The sequence below is a fragment of the Debaryomyces fabryi genome, assembly GCF_001447935.2.
Source record: "Debaryomyces fabryi strain CBS 789 chromosome Unknown contig00007, whole genome shotgun sequence".
NCBI classification, from domain to species: Eukaryota; Fungi; Ascomycota; class Pichiomycetes; order Serinales; family Debaryomycetaceae; genus Debaryomyces; species Debaryomyces fabryi.
This window is the reverse complement of record NW_015385433.1, coordinates 150,083-168,774: the sequence shown is the minus strand read 5'-3', so window position 1 is coordinate 168,774 and position 18,692 is coordinate 150,083. Positions and strand designations below refer to the sequence as shown.

At 33.3% G+C, this 18,692-nt stretch overlaps 6 protein-coding genes across 6 annotated transcripts; 2 read left to right on the top strand and 4 right to left on the bottom strand.

Annotated features, from left to right (window-relative positions):
* Positions 1-809: 809 nt before the first annotated feature.
* On the bottom strand, positions 810-1,793 carry AC631_00645 (uncharacterized protein; the record flags this gene model as incomplete). The annotated part of the gene is made up of 1 exon (XM_015609475.1): positions 810-1,793. The coding sequence occupies one exon, from the start codon at positions 1,791-1,793 to the stop codon at positions 810-812; it is 984 nt and encodes a 327-aa protein (XP_015469772.1).
* A 1,373-nt stretch (positions 1,794-3,166) lies between these two features.
* Positions 3,167-3,493, bottom strand: AC631_00644 (uncharacterized protein; the record flags this gene model as incomplete). The annotated part of the gene is made up of 1 exon (XM_015609474.1): positions 3,167-3,493. One exon carries the CDS (start codon positions 3,491-3,493, stop codon positions 3,167-3,169), a length of 327 nt encoding a protein of 108 aa, XP_015469771.1.
* Positions 3,494-3,610: 117 nt separating this feature from the next.
* Positions 3,611-4,039, bottom strand: AC631_00643 (uncharacterized protein; the record flags this gene model as incomplete). The annotated part of the gene is made up of 1 exon (XM_015609473.1): positions 3,611-4,039. One exon carries the CDS (start codon positions 4,037-4,039, stop codon positions 3,611-3,613), a length of 429 nt encoding a protein of 142 aa, XP_015469770.1.
* Positions 4,040-4,785: 746 nt separating this feature from the next.
* Positions 4,786-5,769, bottom strand: AC631_00642 (uncharacterized protein; the record flags this gene model as incomplete). The annotated part of the gene is made up of 1 exon (XM_015609472.1): positions 4,786-5,769. One exon carries the CDS (start codon positions 5,767-5,769, stop codon positions 4,786-4,788), a length of 984 nt encoding a protein of 327 aa, XP_015469769.1.
* Positions 5,770-7,476: 1,707 nt separating this feature from the next.
* On the top strand, positions 7,477-15,465 carry AC631_00641 (uncharacterized protein; the record flags this gene model as incomplete). Its single annotated transcript, XM_015609471.1, has 1 exon — positions 7,477-15,465. The coding sequence occupies one exon, from the start codon at positions 7,477-7,479 to the stop codon at positions 15,463-15,465; it is 7,989 nt and encodes a 2,662-aa protein (XP_015469768.1).
* A 228-nt stretch (positions 15,466-15,693) lies between these two features.
* Positions 15,694-18,537, top strand: GYP2 (Gyp2p; the record flags this gene model as incomplete). Its single annotated transcript, XM_015609470.1, has 1 exon — positions 15,694-18,537. The coding sequence occupies one exon, from the start codon at positions 15,694-15,696 to the stop codon at positions 18,535-18,537; it is 2,844 nt and encodes a 947-aa protein (XP_015469767.1).
* Between the last annotated feature and the right edge of the window lie 155 nt (positions 18,538-18,692).

Here is an 18,692-nt window from a genome sequence, read left to right as displayed (position 1 = left end):
ATAAGGTCAATAGAACGTACATACAAAGTATACATAATTAATTACTATATCGGTCCCCGGTTTCCTTACAATTTATACCTTATCGTAAATGAACATATACATAATATTTTATTTGTATTGGTCCAACTTTCAAAATTTCAAAGCAGTCATTAACAAATAATTATGGACATTGGAAAGAAAAATAAAATTGCTTAATTAATCGATTGGGTCTAAAGAAGAGGTTAAACAAATTCGAAATTAACCAAAGATAATTGGAGATTCTATGTCTACAGTGATAAAGATCACTGATATGAGAGAATTTTCTAAATATTTAAGAACTGTATATACATAGTAAATTAACAGTACTTGTTGCTGCTTCAATTTTATAAACTAGAGATATAAAAATTTCATACTGCAAAGCCTGTGAACTTGATCCATAATTAAGCATGCTTTGATAGATTTGCAAAATTGCGAATTATTCAGAAAAGTGCGATAATTTGAAAAAACATATTATTAGATTTACTGAATCATAACTAAAGGGATAACGAAAATTGTTTAAAAAAGAAGCTAACGCAGCAAAGAAGAAAACAAGCAGATCAAATCCAGAATGTTAGTTATTGCTTAATAAGCTGACCGGCAACATTAAAAAGCTCATCCTAACAAAAAAAAATCAGTTCCACTCTTTAAAATAATGAAGAGTATTAATATGTAAAATAAATATAAATCCAGATAGCATGATGAGACACAGTAATTTAACGTTTGGGTAGTAATAAAATTTAATTTTTTGGATGGATAACCATATTGGAATGTACAATGTAGCAATTCAAAATCTAGTAATAAGATCTCTTTCTCTTCTTACAGGTTGGATTAGTGCTTCCACCAGTAGAAGTAGAAGTAGAAGTACCCGTGGTTGCAGAAGCGGAAGTTTCAGAACCGGAATCGGAAGTAGCAGTAGCAGTGGCACTACTACCACCACACTTATTGAAAGCAGCAGCTAAAGCGTTAACTGTAACAGTCTTCAATGTGTCGAGAGTAAAGAATTGCTTGAATAATGATGGAACTAATCCAGAATCCTTGATAGCATCAACTAATTCACCTAAAGTGATAGCCTTTTGGTCGATTAAGCCCTTAATCAATTCAGCACCGAATGATAAAAAGTCTTTGTTCACAATTAATTCAGAAACAACTTGAGTACCTAAACCAGATTTCTTTAATGATTCCATTAATTCAGTAAGAACTGAGTCGTCAGTCTCACTGTCTGGAATTTGGGAAGCAGTAGTCAATGCTCTTTCTTCGATGGTTTCTCTCTTGCTACCAATGCTAGAAATCTTGCTCTTGATCTTGTCGAATAAGTCACTGATGTAAGAGCCAGCTAATTTGTAAATTTCACCGTAGAAGTTACAATCGTTGATAAGATCTTCAATGACCTGAGCAGCTAAACCTGAATTGTTCAATGAAGTGAATAAGGTAGTCAAGTTAATGGTACCGTTCTTAATAAGTTTAATAATTGTATCCTTGACAATTGGAGCAAAGTAATCGTTAGTAACGAAGTATAAAAGAATCTTGGAGGAAAGATCTGTGTCCTTAATGTAACCTAAAACAGTGGTGACAATAGGGTAATCTCTTTCATCTAATTGGTAAGATGGACTTGTTTCTCTCTTAGCATTGTAGTCATTCAACAAAGCAATAGCCTTTCCGATGTTTTCAGCATCTCTCTTGCTAAGAGTGGTTGTGGTTGGAGTACCAGCTGGAGCTGCGTTAATGGATGCAGTGAATGCTAAGATCAATGCAGCAGAAGTAGTTGATAATTTCATTGTAAAGCGAGTAGTGTTCAGTTATCCCTAAAGTTTATTTTCTTCCTTGAAAATTAAAGGTCTTTGAATGAGGCTTTTTCAATTTACCAACATCGAATACTTTTGGTACCTATTTATATCAAGTTACAATTGAAAGAATTTTACAAACTTTCTTCTAATTTCACATTCTATTACTATAATAAGTGTTTACCAAAAAAGTATATCTATTTATTGCCTATTTTAGGCATTGTTTCGAAATATCGTATATTTCTATTATAGACAAAATCTATGAGGTGCAAAAATTTCCTGATTCGGTAAACAAATAAAGTTGACCATTTAACTAATTAGGAAATTTTCTTCAGTAATATTGAAATGATACGGACACGACCAGCTAAAACTCTCTTCCCCGAATTTGCAGCAGCTCTATAATTACTTGAATAGGGAATGCTTATTTTCGTCAAATATTGTACTTGTTAATTTCATTAGTTCAGGGTTTATTTCTCTGTTCAAACATTAGTCTCCACTTGTTCTATATGACAATGTGGCTTAACGTAGTATTTTGAGGGCTTATTTGTCTTGGTCGGTTTTATCGCATCTACAATAGGTTGCAGTCGTTAAACGTATTCAAAATTAGGCTAGGAACAAAAGCACAAAGGATTTAGAAATATATGTATAAGAAAATATACTGAATTGTTAATTCATGAATTTAATAGTAGCAAACCTGAATGAAAAATCCACTTAGTAGTAATATACATATGAGTAGGAAGTAGCTAAGTATGAAATTTAGTTATAAAATATGCAAGGAGAAAGTTACAAATGAATGTAGAGTGAATATCCATAATCTAGATCTATTTGTAGAGAAGTAAGAATGGCATATAAGTTGTAAGGAACATTGTGCATGTTGTAGAATCTTGGTTTTGTAGCAGAATGATTATTTCTATTTTGAGATTTTTAATTAGTGAATGTGAAAGTCAATAAATAGAAGGGGATTTTTTTTACTGACAGGGCTTTTAATTGAAGGGAGAATATTTTGCGTATATAGTGTCTCTGCTGATTTTCAACTTCAAATACTAGTAATCAGGTTTAGGAAGCACAATTATAATTTTTGAAGCTGTAGTCTATCTGAGTGAAGCTTTGAGCTTAAGTTCTGAATTATAAGTGATATGGAAATGAGTGATCTATAGGATCTATTTTCCACGTTTACCATATGAAAGGACTATTATTATACAGAATACTCGAAAACTTTGAAAATGATGAACAGAAGATTGTTGGTTGTAGCCAACATATAAAGCTTACTCTGATTGAGACTTAAGAATAGCATTTAAAACTTATGTTATTCAGCAGGACTTTACAACATTTCATGAAACTATATTATATAAATAAGCATATTATTTTTAAACGACTAGGGTTAAAGTATAGTGTGTTTTATTCAAAATTTGAATTGTGTCGTTCATCTTAGTATTCTTTTCCGATGAATATTTTGGAACAAAGGATGTACATTTGAAAATTAATTCTTTCATAGAAAGCGATTTAATGCTGTCGGATTCTAAACCATTCCGATAACAGGACTTGTACATCCTCAAGAAAGCAGCACGGTGAATATTAAATGTCCCTTGATTATCAAACAAATGCACCAATATAGCTATTTCATTAGATGAGTGAAGATTTTTACCCATCCATGGTCTGTTCTTTATCAAGTCATTTTTGGGATCTAATTCCATTTTCGAAATGTCCATGTTATCAGTCATTGAAAGCTGTCAATCATCTAACTTGAAGAATGAGTAAGTAAATCTTTGTTTTGGGTATTTGTTAGTTAGTATCCACCTAAAATTACCCTCCTATTTTCTGATTCTTGGTATATCTCCAATATGAGCCTTTTTGGGATAAAACAAGCAAGTTTCGAAGTTTTTAGACAGGTCTTGAGGGTCTGGTTCAAATTTAAACGTATATTTTTTATGCTTTTTACAAGAACTTTTGTAAACAGTGCAGAAAGTGTGCCTATCTTTCTTTTGATCGAATAGTCTAATTGATTCCCAGGGTATAGGTATGGATTTATAAATAGTGACGAGCTTTTTAAAACCAACCCCTTTTTTTGTACTAAATTTCACCCCAATCAAAGGCATAGCTTGTCCGTTATATTGCTTCTGCAAAATCAGATTATATTCTTCCCTTCCCTTTTGAAATTTTTCAGCTTCACAGTAGTCCTTCATGGAATTGTCAGATGAAAAGATGATTAAATCCTTACCCAAGTTAAAGCTACAGATCATAATAGTTTTATAACAAGAGCTATTTATCTCATCTGTGTTTAGATGTATGTAGTCAACCTTCTCCATTTTATAATGTAACAATTATGATTGAGTAATAATGTTTCCATAGAAAACTATTGAATGTTGTTAGCATCAGGAGAATTATACTACCAATTCCATGATGGAGCGAATGTACGGACATATGTCATGCTTCATGCAAATGATAGGAGTATTGGAGTGTATATGACGAAGCTAAGTTAAAGTGTAGAAAAACTTCATCCTCGAAAGAAACATCGGTTGTAGAGAAATGCACCCATGATATGCATTAAGACAAGTCAGGGCAATAAAAATGATATATTTGGACATATGACCACTGGATGTACTCTTTAATAGTATTTCAAAAATGAGTTGAGAATACATAATATACTGTTTATTATGCTGCATGCAGAGTACAAGTAGTCTAGTTTATCAATATATAGATGTGTACTGACGTATCTGGTTCGAATTTGAATGTACGTTTATTGGGCCTATTTTCTGAACATTTATACACTGTATACCAAGAACAAGTGGTTAAAATTGTCTTATTCTCTATTTGTTATCATTTCAGATAGTCATGGATCCTTTCAACTTGCATACCCTAATGCAGGAGTTTTTAGGATGTAGGCTTAGAAGCATGACGGAATCGTTGATCTTTAATTTATGGACTGTATATTAAATTGGGGTACATTTGGGGTAGAGAAATATCATCTTCACTTAAGATTTATGTATTAAGCATACGTCCCAAAAGACATAAAATTACAATTAGCAAGGTTTTCTAGGGCTTGTTTGAAAGTTCTATTGGTTTCTTCGAAATACTTGAATATGACCGAATTTGTTATGAGAATTAGCTCATCCATTGTAACAGAATTTATGCTCTCCGATTCCAAATTTCTACGATCCTTTGGTATCTTGATATCAAGCCTTGCAGTCCTTTGAATAGCATATGGCGCACGACTGTAGCTTAAATGTATTAGGTTTGCAATTACATGAGGTGAACCAAGATTCATGTGTTGGTCTGGTGGTAATGTGAAAAATACGTTTTGAGGGTCCAATTCTATATTCGTAGAATCCATGTTATCTACCATGGATGGCTGCTCAGCAGCCAACATACATAAAGTATATGTATAAGGCAGATTCCTGTTTTTATAAGTTCGAGTCCACCTAAATCTCTCATTAAGTTTTCCAGTCTTTGGTACATCAGATATAGCTATATTGTGATGCATGAAAAGGTATGTTTCGAAATTCTCTGACAGATCCTGAGAATTAGGTTCAAATTTGAAAGTATACCTGTCATAATCCTTTTTCGAATCTTTAAAAATTGTACAGAAATTGAACTTATCTTTATTTCTGTTAAACAATCTTCGTTTATCGGTAGGTGGTGGTGTGAACTTGTTTACAGTGAAGAGTTTTTTGCTACCAAATTTACTTCTAGTGCGAAATTTCATTTCAAGTAAGGGCATAGCCAAACCCCGACGTTGAATTTCCAAAAAATGATCAAAATTTTCTGAACGTTTAGATATTTGGGTCGCTTTTGTATATGCATCAATCGTTTCGCCAGATGTAAATATTATTAAGTCTTTTCCCAGGTTGCAATTGCAATTGCAGATTGGAATACATTTGATCTTTTGATCCTTTTTTTCTATGAAGGCATCCCTGCCCTCATTCTTAACATCGTAAAATAATTTCCTGTTATGTGCCAGAGGAAGTGACATTATGAAGAGTTAGTTGTAACTACAACTCTCAATTTGTAAAGGCTCACTGGATATGATGTACTTATATATAGAACGTAAAAAACACCTGCATATCTCGCTCAATTTCGAAGTAAATGGTTAAGTTCTATAGTTCCGAGATATGCATGACATGTTTGTAGAAAACTATACAGCCTCATATTTACGTATGAATTTATTGCTGACACCTTGGAGATTTTTTTATGCGATCATTGGCTTGTGCAGCATCTGGAACATTGTCCGATTGGAATTTTGCGGTTGGAGTATTCTGGGAGAATAAGGGATGAGTGTATATGTAAAAATTCAAGGCACCACATATAAGACTTGAAGCATAAAACTAAAAGAATCGCTAACTAAGTACTGACTGTTCCCATATCCACAATCAAGTTCAAAATCTTATGGTTTTGTCAAAAAAATATGGAACATAGAATTGCAAATTATTTAGCTTTTGGTAAGCTATAAGATTTCATTACGTTCACGTTGACCTCTATATATTTAAATATTAGCGAATTCGCTATGAAAGTCAATTCATCCGGGGTCACGGAATGTATGCTTTCCGATTCCAAACTCATACGATCCTTTGGAATTTTGATATCAAGCCTTGCAGTCCTTTCAATTGCAGTAGATACACTTTTGCTATTGAAAATTAGATTGCAACTATATGAGGAGAATCAATAGATTATATATGTATGAAAAATAACATGACGAATTTGATATATTTTTGAAACCGGTTGAATGCGAAATGAATGGTTATGCACTATAGTTCTGTGAAATAAATGATGAAAATATGTATGTAGATCATTTATAATTTAGCTTATTCACTTGAGTTAGGTACAAAAGACTGATGATTTAGTGAAAGTTTTCATAAAGCAAAATTCCACTATCAAACATGCAAGTCCCAGGTTGTAGTTGCAGATTCCAATTCTTGTAGTATTTGGATCTTTCTTTTCTACAAGTGCAGCCTTGCCTCTTCTCAAAGCATCTTTGTATATTTCTCTTTATCTAGTTTTGTTTTACGAGCCAGACCAAGTGACAGACAGAAGCATATTGGTGATTAGAAGCACACCTCTATCTTCTGGGGCCCAGTAGGTTATCTTCATCTACATAAAAAGATATCTAAAGTGTAAGAAACGAGATGCGACAATGCGGCCGCATGCATCTTTGGAATATCAGCCTTTCTAATGAGTTAGATGGCGCTAAAATCGCATGACGAATATATATATATATATATAGAACAGCTTTCTACTACTTAATGCAGAACAAGCTGAAAGTCGTAATTTTTGTCGTATCTAAAACTTCTACAATAGAAGCTGGAAAAATATACAGGACAATTGGATAGATATTCGGTATTTTCAAAAGGGTATTTTGCAGTGCTATATATTAATCGTGGCGGAGGATATTAAACAATAAAGAATGTCTGACGCTTAAGTATGGAAGAACTCGCTATCTTCGGATCTACAAAATAATGTTGAATGCTTCCTATGGAACATGCATAGTTTTAATGCTCTTCACCTAAGAAATTTGAATTTGCGGGATAACTGTGCGAATTGACAGAAATCTTATATGAGGATATTAATGCCATGAATTGCAGATATATTTCGAATGGTTTACACTTCAATAAAGTATATGAATTAATCAACATTTCGGATCGCAATATTTGATTAGTATATACCCTACTAATCCATTTATAAAATGCTTATCGGTGAAATATCAGTTTTTTATTATCCGTTAATCGTCTTGATAGGGTTGTACTTGGGAATCTTATTTATTATAAATAAGATTCCTAATATAACCGTCAAGGCATTGGGATGGTTGGCTATTAAACATGTTACTATAGGAACAAATGGGGGTGAAATTTATATACGGAAAGTTAAGTTTACAATTAATGCATTCAGAAGCAGAGATTCTCCGTTGAAATTATTTAACCTTGAGCTCTATGACATGGAAATAAGGGCAATTGAATTAGCTCCGGAAGTACATGAGAAGGATGAAAGAACTAGTGGAAATAGTATGTCTGAGTCAGATATTTCAAAAATTTTGACATTTTGCATACCGAACAGATTATACGAAATACTCTTCAAACGAAGAATACTCAATCGTTTTAATTTACATCTTTATAGAACAGCGATATACGTCCAAGGGATGGATGATCTGATAAAAGCATTCTTTGATTATGCCAGACTTGAAAGTATCTTTGGTTTGGAAGAGAAGAGTCGATTCGTGATAACGATTATCAATGGTTATGTTCAAAAGAAGGAGCTGTCGGGTGAATTGAACCATTACAAATTTATTAGGAATGTGGAGTTTTGTATTACTTGCGATACGATCTTGAGTTGCATGAATGATGTGCCCAACAAATTGTCTCTAAAAGTTGGAAATTTTGATCTTTCATTATCATTAGGAAAGATGTCATTGCCCATAGATACATTAATGCTATTCAAAAAGGAATTTGGAAATGATAAGCGACAATCAAACATACTGAAAAATAGCGAGATACTTCAATTCAGTGAATGTTTCTTCGAGATTTTCTCAAGTTTAGATATTAAATTAGAGGATTTTAATATGACATATCGAGACATTAAGTTTCAAGTTGCAAATTTTCAAACATTAATAACCAATAAGCATATTTTACGCTTCGATGACAAAACTCTTATGGATTTACTGTTTTTTTTAACATCATATAAATTATTTCATAAAGGTGACAAATCAATTGAAATTCCTTCAGCTGCTTTGGAATGTACTTTTGAGCCAATGGAGCTTCTTGAAATACTTTTGGAGATTAGTGAGGGAACAATTGATTCGCTTCAAGCAAATAAAAAATTGAATATTGAATCATCATTAACTATTACAAAGCCTAGTATTGACGTTTACTATGATCAAATGGACTTATTATTCAAATCTCATATTCTACATAAAGAGGATGGCGTCAAATCTAAAAATACGCTCGATCTACATAGTATCTTGGGTAATATTCGAAAAGTATCGAATAAGATTCTTATTGTTGACACAACTGTTAATTTTCATTTACCGAAGCTTGGCAGCGATGAATTTCACAGAGGTTCAATTCTGAATATTATTGTATCATGTACTTTGTTATCATTTTATCATAAATTTTTTACGAAAAGTTTAAAAAATCGTATTTCTAAAGAATTAAAAGGGCCACATAAATTCAATATTGATGGATATTTCAAACTAAAAGCCTTGAAGTTCAACGTGGTTGATAATCTTATTCAATTGTCAAAAGCTAATTTATTGATTTCTTATAGTCTTTTAGAAAGACAAATAGCTATCAAGCTTATTAACAAGGATGTTAAGTTAAAATCTATCAATGATATCATATTTCATTTAGTTCGAAAGTACCGAAACCAGATCATTGAGAATCAAAATAGAACATTTGCATCTTTGAACCAGAGTATTGAAAGAAGAAAGCTGTCACATAAAATTGAATCTGAAAAAGTGAATAAAGTAAACTATTTGGAATTATTTAAAATTTTACCGTCATTTATTTCATCGTTTAAATTTACCAGTGCAAATATTCAAGCTGATATTGCTTGTAAAGATGGATTACCAAATCACATCGTGTTTGAAGAATTCCTTCAGAAGGAAATAAATTTGGGCGATTTCAGAAGAGGTATTTCTATTAAATTAAATGACATAGAGTTTTCATACAAGCGTTTAAAGGAAGAAATCTCATCTTCTGTACGTTCTGTTCAATGTTTTACGGTAAGCGAATATGCTAACGAGTTAGACGTGGACTCTGATGTTGATGATTACAATTCCAGTGATGCTGATTTCAGTGACTTGTCAAGTTTGAGATCAGAGGATTCTATGAATATAGACACAGAAGAAATTAAAAGAGTAAAAAGAGTTTTAAATATTAGTGACATTTTAATCAGGAACTTTTGTGCCGACAAAGAAAATGAGAAAGAGAGAGATACCAATAATCTACATCTTCACATTTCAACTATTGATGGTAACTTAGATATATTCTTAGTATGGTGTTCTTTCTATGCCCTGAGCTTGGTTAGATATTTTGCTCCAACAGTTCAAAAAGATTACACGAAAGAGGAAATATCTGAAATTGAAGGACCATCAAGAAAGTTAAAGCTTGACATTTTAATCGATTCCACCGCTATTCGTACAAGGTTACCAAACAATGTCGATATTCTTTTGGAGTTTGATACTGTGAAAATGAAAAACATATTTATTGCAAAAGCTGCAAACTTTAATTTTGCTAGACTTTATGTTGTTCATCCAAGTACAAAATTATGGACAAGGCTATTGATAGTAAAAGAATCTATATTTAGGTACAACAGTGTTATTATTGATGATCAAGGAGAATTTGAAAGTATTGCCGAAAGTATTAGATTAAATATCCCACACCAGTTCCTTTTCTATACAGTGATTGATAACATAATTACATTCGTTAAAGCAGTTAAACAAATCGGGTATAATTTCGATCATTTATATTACAAAATTGATGATTTTAAACGTATTATGCCCCATGAAAAGCGTACGAATAACATCCCAAAGGTAGTTGTAAAGTCAAAAATTTTTGGTATTACATTGGAGAACGATTTATTTGAAAATGAGCTTTCATATATTTATGAATTAGGATTAATTGAGCAAAAGCAAAGACTAAAAAAATTAAAGCTATTTGAAGCAAGAGTGGAAGATATAATAGCCAACACGAAACCAACCATGGATGAGAAAGTTAAATTGACTAATCAAGACCCCGCTCCACGTAAATTTGTTTCATCCACTGGAGGGTTTTCGCCTAATCCAAAAGCAAATAGCCCTCTTAGGAAGGTTTTCAGTGAATCTGGATTTCACCTGCGTTCACACCTGCATTTGCACACCCTCAGGGATAAATTTCATAGGCAGAAGAAGGAAAATGTCTCCAATTTTGAAGAAGATGATCAAGCATACCAGTATACAACTGACCAAGATGCATATTTAAAAATAAAAGATGCTCAAGAAACTCTTAATAAGCAGTTTGCAACCTCATGGATTAAGAAATATAAAAAATTTCGTAATTTTAAAATTCACACTTGGAGTAAAAGGGCTATTAGTGCTTGGGGTGAAGAACGCATTCACCCTAGGATTGCTGAAAAATTTAATATTCTAAGTTATGCATCAGGTCCACATATGATGTGTGGTTACTTTAAGGATATTGATCTCACTATTGATCAAGCTAAAATAGATAATGTGGACGATTTCATTTATAAGTATGGGAAGAAACAACCCAGACTTGAATACTCAATTCTAATACCGTTATTTATATCACTTAAAAGCTCATCTATGTACGTGATGTTGAGAGATTATCCTTTGCCGCTACTTTCGTTTCCGTCGAATGATAATCCAAATAAACCAACAATTAATTTTTCGGGAAATTTTGTGATTAATGAAAGATTAGTTCAAGCTAGAGATGAAATGAGATTTATTTATGTTCCATTCTCTCCTGCTGCAATGACTTCGAGTGACGAGTCTGATAACTTTTACTCAGTTTTTGTCCCCAGAACCCTCACTCCTGTTAAGGTGATCCTTAATATGCAATGTGATTTAGATACGAATAGACCATGTATGATAACCTGGTGCAAATCATATTCAGCTGGATTACTGGCGGCACTGGCAGCATTCGATAAATTTACTAAGCCAAAAATTGATTACAGCCCGATTGGTTGGTGGGATAAAGTTGCATTATTAGTCCATGGAAAGGCTGTATTCAACATAAATAATGAATTATGCCTTCATATGAAGGCATCTACAAGTCCTTATGAACTTATAGGAAGAGCAGCCGGGTTTGTCTTTTGTTGGAAGAATAATGTTAGTTTGAGATTAAATAATAATGGCAAAAGTGAAGACCTTTTAATGTTAGATAGCGATGATTTTGTTCTTGCAATACCAAATTATTCATTAGCAGAGAGAAGGTCATGGAATTTGTTTTATGAGCACCAGAGCATTTACTCTGAAGAAAGTGATACGTATTCGAAAAGGTTTAAGAAGAAAGTGATGCAATTAACATCCTCAGGTCGAGTTAGATGGGTATTAGGCGCTGCATTTGAGAGAAATAAGAATAAAACCAATGATCTATCTGATCAACAACCAAGGACATCGATATTTAAACCCCATTATGATGTGCGTGTAACATCTTCTGACATGGACTCGTATGAAGAATATCGTTCTGATTATATACATATTGCTTTATCTGTTGTATCGAAATCTTCATCGGGGAATAGCTATAATGCTGCATATTTGACTCCATTAATATTTCATTATTTTTTTCATTGGTGGGATACGTTGACAAAACACACATCTTTGCCTGTCAAGAGTGGTAGACTTTTTTCGCAAGAACCAGTTGATATATCACACGTAAAGATGGGATCCCACATATTTACTGTTAAATATCAATTGGTATTTGAACCACTTTCGATATCTCATCTTTATATTCACTCTTCAAGTGGCGAGTTAGATCAGCAAAGTAAGACGGCTTTTACAGGTCTCAAAGGTAAATTCTCGACTTGTGCTATTGACTTACATCAGAGAAAAGAGCAAATTCGATATGTTAATGAGAAATTGAATATCAATAATAAGGTTTTACATCTAAAGATGAATGAAGGTGGAGTGGATATAAATGAAGCTGATATCAGATTTGTAAATGCAATATTTAACGAGAAATCTGTGAGGGGTTATCTAGCTACATTCATGAAAGGTTCAAACAGTTCAGACTCGGCATCCTCGCTGTCACAGAAATCACTGGATGAAGATGTTAATAATTTCAGCGATTGGATTGAGAATGTGGACATATTTGATAATGACAATTCATGGATTGACCCTGCTGATTACGTTGAATTACATCAAAGTGTTCAACCTTCGTCTCACCCAAGTATCAGAATAATGCCTTTTTTTTTCAGTCCAAAATTCACCTATTTCAGAGAATTTTCTCTCCACGAGAATGGACCATTCCCATTCGGTAAGGAAATATTTCATAAATGTATAATAGGGTTAGAGAAACCGGAAAGAACTCAAGCGATATTACTCACCGAAAGAAAAAAGAATGTTGAAAGGGAGATACAAGTGCACGAGGAACAACTCCCTGGATTGGAGCCTTCAGATTCATCCGAAACACTTAATGATGACATAGAGAGAATTAAGGAAGACATCGAAATATGTAAGGAGAAATTAAATATAATAGAATCAATCAAACAAAACCTTCCAGATATGACCGGAAACTCTAATACAAATTTAAATTTGGAAGAAAACTTGTCTGCTGAATCTGAAGAATCAACCAAGTCTTCAAGTACGAATTATAATAACATGAAGGAAATGAATAATTCGAATGCATCGGTAAGCGAATTTCACAATAGATTTGTTATTCACAATCCACAACTAAAATGGCACAATGATTTGAGAGACTTATTTATGGAATACATAAAGAGAGTTGGTGATAGAAAATCACAAGTATATTTCATGAGTAAAAAAGCTGTTGATTTGGCGGAGACTTTCATCAATGCAAGAAGAGAAGAAGACGAAGTCGAAGAAGAAGAGAAAGGATCCAATACGAATAATTCTGCAGAGAGCATATTTAGCAGAGAATACAAAACCGGGGAAGAAATCCTTAAAAATTTTAACCAGCAGCTAAATGAGATTCACAATAACGATCAGGAAGTAGAAGACAAGTATTTGATCAAACTTATCCACCCTCAGATTCAATTAGTAAGCGAGAAAGATATCAATGCATGTATTTTAGTAACGTCAACAGATGTGGAACTAAGAGTAGTTTCAATTAATGTCAAGGGCATGAACGACGTGTTAAGTGAGAATAATGGTGTTGGTAAATTAGTTGAATCCAGGTACGGTGTATCTTTTAAAGATTCGCATGTATTTGCGTTTAAAAAAACAGAAGCTTCTGTCATCGGCTCTGACGTACCCTACGGCTCTAAATTTTCTGATGTTAATTGGCCTCCATGGTTGGAACCTGAAACTTGTTACGAGAGCTCATGGCTAAAGGATCAGCTAGTAGTAGAGAGAACTTCAATGTCATTATTATTTATGAAACCCAACCATTTGGTAGCAAGTGATTGCAAAGCAACAATACAGAATAACGAGGTGTCGTTGCATGTATCGAAACTTGTCATTACTGCAAATTCTGAACAATATTCTACACTTTACTATGTAATTACAGATCTTTTACTGCATGTGAACACACAAAGAGATACTTTACTTAACAGATTGGATAAAATTGTTTCTTTATCAGATATTAAAGAGTTTGATGGATTAGACATTAGAATCAAGGAGTTACAGGATAATATAAGAACATATTTAGATATTCTTTTGAAATTGAATCAGAGAGATATTCTTTTGGATAACGAGCAGAAAGAACAATCAAGAGCAATGGAAGTAGAATTGGAGAGGATGAATATTGAATTATTTGTTTTGATGAATGGCTTGGGCGTTAAGAGCTCAAAGAATCAAGTCAACAACAAACAGACTGCAAGATTGTTAACGGTTGAGGCCGACCAGATAATTTGGCACCTTTTGAATGAAGATAAGAAGCCTTTTATTGATTTCGCTTTAGCTAAATGCAGGTTCATTAGAGTAGATTCAGTTGACGGTGCGAATATTAATAAGGCAGAGGTATCCATGGCGCAAGGGTTCAATTTGCAGAAGGATGCTATGTATCCGGAACTTTTGACGCCCCACTTAGACTTAAATGATCATACAATACCAGATTGCAATAAAGATAGTCCAGTTTTGAGTACTACATGGAAAATGTTGAACCATATTGGAGGTATACCCATTATGCAAGATGCAAAAGTTGAGGTCCAGCCTTTGAAAGTACAATTGGATTACCATTCAACCAAAAAGTTGTTTGATTACCTATTTCCTAAGACTGAGGTTAGTGCTGAAGATGAGGAAACCGAGATGCTTGAATTTAACGAAGAGATAAAGAATTATGGAGATACTAAGAAGCGGACAACGAACCCATTTAAGAAGCTCATCAATAAAGAACGAAACGTACTGGTTGAAAGTATCCTCAAAGACTCGGATACTATTGGCTCAAGTAATTCTGATACAGCGTCTACTGCTGTTTCGTCATCCGACGATATTGTATTTGGAACTGACACAACACATGACACTGCCAAATCGATAAGGGAGAGAACTTCCACTGATATGGATAATGATACAGTGGATGACATTTCTATTATTATGAATAGATCATCGAAGTATGTGTCTATTGTTAACCTTGAAATTTCTAGGGTGAGGCTGTCGATTAGTTTCAATGCACCGAAACACTTGAGTATTCTCAACGTTCGCGATTTAGCTTTAACTATACCAACATTAAGATATAGGAACAAGATGTGGTCAGCAGAGGAATTTGTACTCAGATTGAGAAAAGACATTATTAAAATCATATTGAATCACACAGGAAAGATCTTAGGTAACAAGTTCAAGCCTACGAAGAAGAAGCCCAAACTAGCACCTTTAAAGCAAATATCAAATTATGCCTCATTTATAACTTTGCAAGATTTACAGCTGAAGGATGAAGAGGAGCTGGAAGAGGAAGTCACACTGGATATTTCGAGTCATAAACTGAATAAAACTAATGGTAAGGACTCCTGGGGTAAAACCCAGTTAGATACTATAGTTGATCATGATAAGTCAGAGAGCTCCTTTTAATATCATCTGAGGATAATCAATTGAAATTCAACAGTATTCAGCTATGCATAGGGACTATTTACTATTTATTTATAACCCCATTTATATCAAATATATATATTTAACTTATTCGTATTGTATAAGGGGTTTTGTGTAATCTATTCCTTTGGCCAAAAGATATTGAGGGTATATCCGGCAATATATGATGAAAGTTAGCACCACTGCATTCTTGCATTTGTTCAATAGGATATGGCGTTCTTTGAAACTTTACGTGATAAGGCCGTGAATACAATTAACCAAGTATTAGATAAGAAGAATGTTTCAGGTCTCACAAAAGATCAATTGTTTTGTCATGAAAACCGCTTACCAGGAGATGAATCAATTATAGATGAATCAGCGGTTGAAGTTGGAATTAAAGCTGACGAAAGTAAAGATCATTATAAAGATATGGCAATTCCCCAAGGTAGAATATACTTGACACAACACTTTTTAGTATTTCGTGATGCATTTGATAGAAGAAATTGCTCCTTTTCATTACACTTATCTACGATTAAGAAAGTTGAAAGATTACCCACAGCATCTTACGGATTTGCTTTGGCAATAACTACTCACAGCAAAATAAAAATTACATTGTCTCTTATTGGGCTTCGATCGGACAGTGAAAAGTTTGCTCAAAATATGAAATTGGCATTAAAGAAGAATTTATCAAACATTCAGAAATTACAACCATTTATTCAAACATGTTATTCTGAATACTTGTTATCTAAGAACAAAATTTCAGATGAAAAGATTGAAGTAATCCCAGCAGGTGGTCTTGGGTTGAAGTTCAAGTTTCCTGGTAATTCAAAGGAATCTAGAGATAAATCTAAAATGAAATTATGGTTTGATCTTTTCAGAGCAGATGGTAGGAATTTATCGCTTATCAAAACGCCTATGTTCTATAGGTTGGTGAGAGTTGGATTGCCTAATAGGTTGAGAGGTGAAATATGGGAATTATGTTGCGGGTCAATGTACTTGAGATTAGCAAATCAAGAGGAATATCATGAATTATTGAACAACAACAAGGAAAAGCAATCATTGGCCATAGAAGAAATAGAAAAAGACTTGAACAGGTCGCTACCTGAATATGCAGCTTATCAAAGTCCAGAAGGAATTACAAGGTTACGTAATGTATTAACCGCCTATTCCTGGAAAAATGCGGAAGTAGGATATTGTCAAGCCATGAATATTGTGGTTGCTGCTCTACTTATATTTATGTCAGAACAACAGGCATTTTGGTGTTTAAATGTTTTGTGTGATAGGATTGTTCCAGGGTATTACTCGCGAACAATGTATGGCACACTTTTAGACCAAAGAGTATTTGAATCTCTAGTTCAGGAAACAATACCCATGTTATGGGAGCATATTACAAAAAATGATATTCAATTATCGGTTGTATCTTTGCCTTGGTTTCTTTCATTATATTTAAGCTCTATGCCCTTGATATTTGCGTTCAGGATTCTTGATGTTTTTTTCTTACAAGGCCCTAAAACATTATTTCAAGTTGCAATTGCTGTATTGAAATTAAATGGTGAAAAATTGTTAAAGACAGAAGATGATGGAACGTTTATCTCAATTTTGAAGAATTATTTTCAAACCTTGGATCAATCAGCACACCCTGATTCTCCAAATCAAAAATATAGATCGATTACTAAGTTTCAGGAATTGCTTGTAACAGCATTTAAAGAGTTTTCTGTTATAGACGATGACATGATAAACAAGCATCGTAGTAAACACAGAGATACAATATATCAAAATATTTCTACTTTTGTTAAAAGGACTGAATTGAGAAACTTACCAAGAACTAACAATTTTAATCAAGATACCTTGGGGATAATTTACGATAGATTCTATTCTATTGTAGAGTCTTATAGTATTACAATGGGTTCAGGTTCTAGTGCTATGGATTTCAAAGCGTTCAGAACATTTATGTCCGAAATTTGCGATTGGGTTCAAGCCCCAAACGACACGGAGAAAATTAATGATCCGAATGAAAATAATGAAGACTTCTTACATAGATTATTTTCCCACTGGTCTTCAGAAGGTGAGGATACCATTACTTTATCTGATTTGGTCGTAGGCTTGAATAAGTTATATGAACCTGATTTAATGACTTCAATAACAAATTTCTTCCAGTTATATTGCAACGAAAATGGAAAAATTGACAGGGAAGGAATATTGCAAATTTCAGAAGATTTGCTATACCTTACAACTCCGTGGAAAGATGGTTTGCTTTTGGATCATATAACGGAAGGCGCTATTGAAAATGCAATCGCTGATGAAATTTATAAACAGCAGAAAGAAAATGGTGCCCATTTTGATGAAAATGACATTTCTTTACCAACAGAAGCTAATATAGATAGACAGAAATTAGAAAACCAACAAATGGAAAGATATTTATCAGCTGCAAGTACATTTATACAAAGATCGTTTGAATATGCACAGCCAGAGGATGAAGAATTGCTTATCAAGGATTTGGCAATCGATAATAAAATTTCGCATAACGCAGCTCTCAACCCTAATGCGCCAGTTTTTGTTAATTTACCAACATTTAGAATGGTTGTTTTGGCGGATGAAACGTATGAGTTATTTTTCAGTAAGACTTTACGAACCTCTATCCATGTATCAAAACCACTTGATTCCAAATTTAATACCATTCGTAATTTGAGAGACATGTTTGATGGATTATTAGCAGATGGTAGGAAGGTTGCAAACAAGGTGCGTCGTCGTATGGACTCAGCTGCTACTAGCACTTTGAATAACCCTAACAACAGTAGTAATGAGAATGCAACGTCAAAATCACACAGTCCTGAAAAAAGTAAAGACGAAGAAGAAGAAAGAGATGATGACTTTGGTGTTATTTCTATAGATGAGAAGGATAAAGATTTATTATTAGGAACTGAAGGACAGGTTTCTGTGGACCCTATGAAGAATTCTCTTTCGGCTAGCGAAGAATTATCAAAATTCCGTAACGCGGAGGACATGTCAAAAAAGCAGAACATAGGAAAAGATATTACTGGCAAAGATAAAAATTTGATTGAATTCGAAACCTAGATTTTATATAATGTGTAAAGCTTATTTTATGTGTCATATAACATTCTTAAACATGATTCTTTTGATCGATAGTAACTTGAATATAATATAGTATTGCTATATACCTAAAAACAATGTACTAATATAAAAATAGTATATAAATTTAATATATGAAT